The sequence below is a fragment of the Gasterosteus aculeatus genome, chromosome 17 (genome assembly GCF_964276395.1).
Source record: "Gasterosteus aculeatus chromosome 17, fGasAcu3.hap1.1, whole genome shotgun sequence".
Lineage (NCBI taxonomy): Eukaryota > Metazoa > Chordata > Actinopteri > Perciformes > Gasterosteidae > Gasterosteus > Gasterosteus aculeatus.
In genome coordinates this window covers 14,013,123-14,017,522 of record NC_135705.1, presented here as the reverse complement: position 1 = coordinate 14,017,522, position 4,400 = coordinate 14,013,123, and the positions used below count along the sequence as shown (strand labels likewise).

General features: G+C 41.5%; 1 protein-coding gene across 1 annotated transcript; it reads right to left on the bottom strand.

Moving 5' to 3' along the window:
• Positions 1–1,121: 1,121 nt before the first annotated feature.
• LOC120835728 (uncharacterized) lies at positions 1,122–4,038 on the bottom strand. The gene is made up of 2 exons (XM_078092441.1): positions 2,963–4,038; positions 1,122–2,829 (listed from the first exon to the last, which is right to left on the bottom strand). Exons 1-2 carry the CDS (start codon positions 3,336–3,338, stop codon positions 1,850–1,852), a joined length of 1,356 nt encoding a protein of 451 aa, XP_077948567.1. The 5' UTR covers positions 3,339–4,038; the 3' UTR covers positions 1,122–1,849.
• Between the last annotated feature and the right edge of the window lie 362 nt (positions 4,039–4,400).

Here is a 4,400-nt window from a genome sequence, read left to right as displayed (position 1 = left end):
TCCTACCTTTCACTGTAACACGGCAACCCGGCAAGGAGCAGAGGGTGAAGAGCACGGCAGGCAATACCTGCAAGACCAAGGTCATGACATCGATGTGAAAGAGAGCCTTCACATCTTCCGCCGCAAACTAAAGACACACCTCTTCAGACTCTACCTCGACTAAAGACTAACAAATTGTAGCACTTAAATTGTACTTGTAACGTCACTCATCTATAGCAAATTGTAAATTGGCTTATTTGAGGAAATTGCACTTTCTTGTTTCTTGTTCTCCTGAGTTTGTACCCTATGGTTGAATGCACTTATTGTACGTCGCTTTGGATAAAAGCGTCCGCTAAATGACATGTAATGTAATGTAATGAAAGGATTGGTGGTTTGCCCGAGTGAGCCATGGCTTGCTGCGAGTCCGGATGGTGTCATGAACAGAGACACACTACTGGAGATCAAGTGCCCTGTCTTAGTCAAAAACCAGTCCCTTACTGAAGCACTTGCTGCTAAAAGCAGTGAGATCAAACGCATGCCCACAGGGGACTTCCATCTGTCCTTCAATGGGCCAAAGGGATATTACATGCAGGTGCAACTGGGCATGCACTGCACAGGCCTACGGCAAGCCTTGTTGGTAATTTGGAGTAACACTGAATGTCTGCAGCTCAACGTGCCCTACGACCAAACCTTTGTTGAGGGACATATCTCAAGGCTACACTCCTTCTATTTCACCCACATGTTGCCAAAAGTTGTCGATGACTTCGATGATGGAAGGCTGGAGTTGTGCTCCAGATACATGAATGTCAGCATGACCTGCTTATGTGTACTGGGGTGATTAGTGATTCCTTTTTTAACCCCTTGTCCCCTGTTGTCACAAATTGGTGACAAATCCTTTCTAGCTTTTATTTATTTTTATCAAACTGATTTAATTAATTTTCTTTTACTTTTATATCAGTCACTTATCATTTATCTTTATTTATTTAACATTTTATTTTATTCCAGTCTTTTTCTTTTTGTAATATTTTGATTTTTTCTTGTATTTACTTTGTTTTTATTTAATTATAAAATAAAATGCAGCCATTAAGGAGTTAATGAAATTGTCCCTTTGTTATGGAATAGGATCAATAAAAATTAATTCATTTCTTCTCAAAAATCAAATTGTTTATTGTCATGTGTCAATATTTACAATACAAGAAAAAGAATAGCACTCACACAAGTTTTTCTTAGTTAAAACTCTGTTTTGGCTTATCAATAATCACAACACCAGAAAGGGAACAATAACAATAAATTTACACAGGTTTTTCTAGCTGAAATGTATTTATATATATAATATATATATATATTATATATATATATATATATACAGTATATATATATGGTAACACTTTATTTTAAGGATCAAAAATTACACTAATTAATGACTAATAACTGCATTTGTAAGTAACTAGTTGTACTTGTATGCCGATACAAGCTATTTACAAGCCCTTTATTGGCTGTTGTAGCTCATAAGTATGAAATAAATATAGAATGGGCATTTCAACAGACATTTAAATTTGCAAAGTATGTAATTGGCACAGTACAAGCTATTAGTTTGATTTATTTTTTATCTAATTAGTAGATTGTTAGGACAGAGACAAATATAAAGGGGCTATAAGACAAAACAAAGACAACAGCCAATAAAGGCCTTATAAATAGCTTGTAATGGCACACAAGTATAACTAGTTACTTACAAATGCAGTTATTAGTCATTAATTAGTGTCTAATTTCTGATCCTTAAAATAAAGTGTTACCATATATATATATAAAAGGAATATGTACAATAAAAAAATAAACTGCAGGTAACCCAGGTTTTACTTTTCATAGGGACTTACACCTCATGTGGCAGTCGGATGAGTCTGGACCTCATGTTTTCTAAAGCAGCACATATGATAAGAATCTTGTCCAACCTCGGGGTCATGGAGATGGGGACAGTTTGGGACAGAATTTTGAAGACTTTAAGTCTTCGGATTGCCCTCTCCACATGTATACGGACATTGGCCACTCGTCTAGTGCGCGTTACCTGCTCATTGGTCAATTGACCACACTTGTAGGTAAAGGCAGGAATATTTAATTTCACCTTCCTTTCATGTAGTACATCTCGAATCGTGAAACCCCTGTCAGCCATTACCTCATCACCAGGCCTTAGGGCCTCCAGAAACCCACTGTTTATAGTGATGAACTTGTCACTGCTTTTACCAGCATAGGCCTCTGATATAAACATTATCAGCCCATGAGGTGACACAGCAACAAGATATTTGGCAGTATTGGTTGCCTTGTAATGACTGAAAGTGGCACCCCTACAGTTAAGGTTTGTAGCTCCCTGAATAGCCGTTTCAGCACAATCGATGATGCAAGTGGTCTGGGGGTGGTTCTTTTTAAAGGATGGTGGCATGTTAGCACGAATAACACTTCTTGGCAGCCAGGCAACCATGGGTTCAAGCTGCTCACCCAATGCATCAATCCAGTGAGCAATCACCTTACTTACTTCACCTTTAGACACTTTAAAGCGCTTTGCCACATCCCCTAACACAAGGTTCAGTTTCAGTTTCATGAGGGTCATCAGTATTTGGTCAACAACAGGAATACTACATGATGGTTTACTAAATGGCAACATCGTTTTCACCAAAGTAAAAAAATATAATAGACGCAGTCCTGTGTACAGCAGCGAGGTATCATCATCCAGGAGCATATCATCAGCCACAGTCTGACCCTCAGTCTGCGTCGATTTGTTCACGTGGTCCAACTTTGCCGCGTAGCTGTGGTCCCATTGTATTGCAGCATCTTTAAACTTCGGCTCGATGCACACTTCTAAAAGACAAACAGCATCAACTATACATGTATGTACCCTACTAACACAGGACAGAGACACATAACGTTATATCAACAGTCGAACTTATGCTGCAAACTTTAGCTAACCAGAAAAATATCAAGAACCACTTACCATCCGATTGCGTGTTACTTGTGTTTCTGTCGAGTTTACGTCTCTTTTGCTGGGGAGGTCGCTCGTATCCCAACCAAAGTTCCGGGAAAGGGTTTTCCTCTGTGGGCTTTTTATCAATGAAGTGATAAGAACAAACAAACAGTCTTTTGGGCGGATTCTTCAACTTCAAAGCCGCTAGCCACTTCCGAGATTCAACATCTGTTTTAGGTTTCTCATACAACGCATTCGGGGGAGCACATCCACATTGGCGCCTTGTAGATGGTCGATGGTCGAAACATTCTCTTTTCGACCAAACATTCAGCAATCGCCACGAGTTGTTGCAACCGTGGACAGCACAATATGTCCCGGAGCCGTGTCGGCGTGTAACACCATCCATAGTTTAATTTTTCTGCACACTAACCAAAGACAGTAAAAGACGCTAACTCGCTAACTGGAAGTGCTTTGCAGACGCAACCGGAAGTCGTTGGCAGAGTGAAAGGCCAATGGTGGCCCGCCTATTTCACTCAGGAAACTTGTCCGTGACCAGCCTCACACTCCAGTGCAGTAGGTGGCGGTATATGCACCTTTAAGTTGGTTGCGATCTGCCAGTAAACGAAAAGAAGAAGAAGAAGAAGAAGACACGGAGGAGAAAGCGAGCGAGACAGCAGGAACGCGAGGAGGGTGAGACCCAGGGGATGTTCCTCAAACGAGACGGTTCTAACGAAATATATTCTCTTTCTTCTGCACCAGGAGTAATCTGGCGAAGCCTCCTGATGTCCCTGGCCACCCCGGTGAAGAGTTTTTTGAGTTACCGTTTTTCCTCTCCCTTTTCCCCTTCCCCGGTTGAATTATTGATAATAAACCTTTGTTAACTTCACCGTGATCCTGCTTGTCGTCCGCCTCTCCCCTGGGACCCCTTGGCCTACCCCGCGAGGTAGGGCGCCCACAGCACAACAGCTTTTGTGCCACCAAGAAATAAGTCGTCATGATCCCATGATCAATCCCCGCAATAAAGGAGAGAAAGAAAAGCCTATCAATGCACAGTAAAGGCTGGCGCATGCTTCTGCGTCTGCGTCGTTCCGTCGACGCACTTGTTTCAATTCATGGTTCTAAAAAGTCTTGTGTGTGTTGCAGAGCAATTCACCGCCAGAACAACAGGTGGAGTAACGTGTTTTGTTGAAGACGACCTAGAGAGTCACGTCTTTGTGTGTGGAAGTCGTTGGTTTGTTTATTTATTTATCATAGACTTTATTGCCCCGTGCATCGCCACTGCTGCTTTTCATCGCGGACACATTTGTCCCGTATTTTCCACCACAACTTTGTGCACTTCTCGACTGGCAAACCGCCGTTTTTGAGGAGATCTCCCTCCATGAATCCAACCTACCAATGACGGATTGTATAAGCAGTCATATTTACGCATTTCTTCCGTCAAAAGTTCTTCAATCGGATCCGTTCTCTC

Bases quoted from the DNA above. Each gene is read 5' to 3' on its own strand.
- LOC120835728 (XM_078092441.1), bottom strand. From the start codon at position 3,338: ATGGATGGTGTTACACGCCGACACGGCTCCGGGACATATTGTGCTGTC. The intron at 2,830-2,962 runs GTAAGTGGTTCT...TTTGTCTTTTAG, and splicing joins AAGTAACACGCAATCGGATG to AAGTGTGCATCGAGCCGAAG.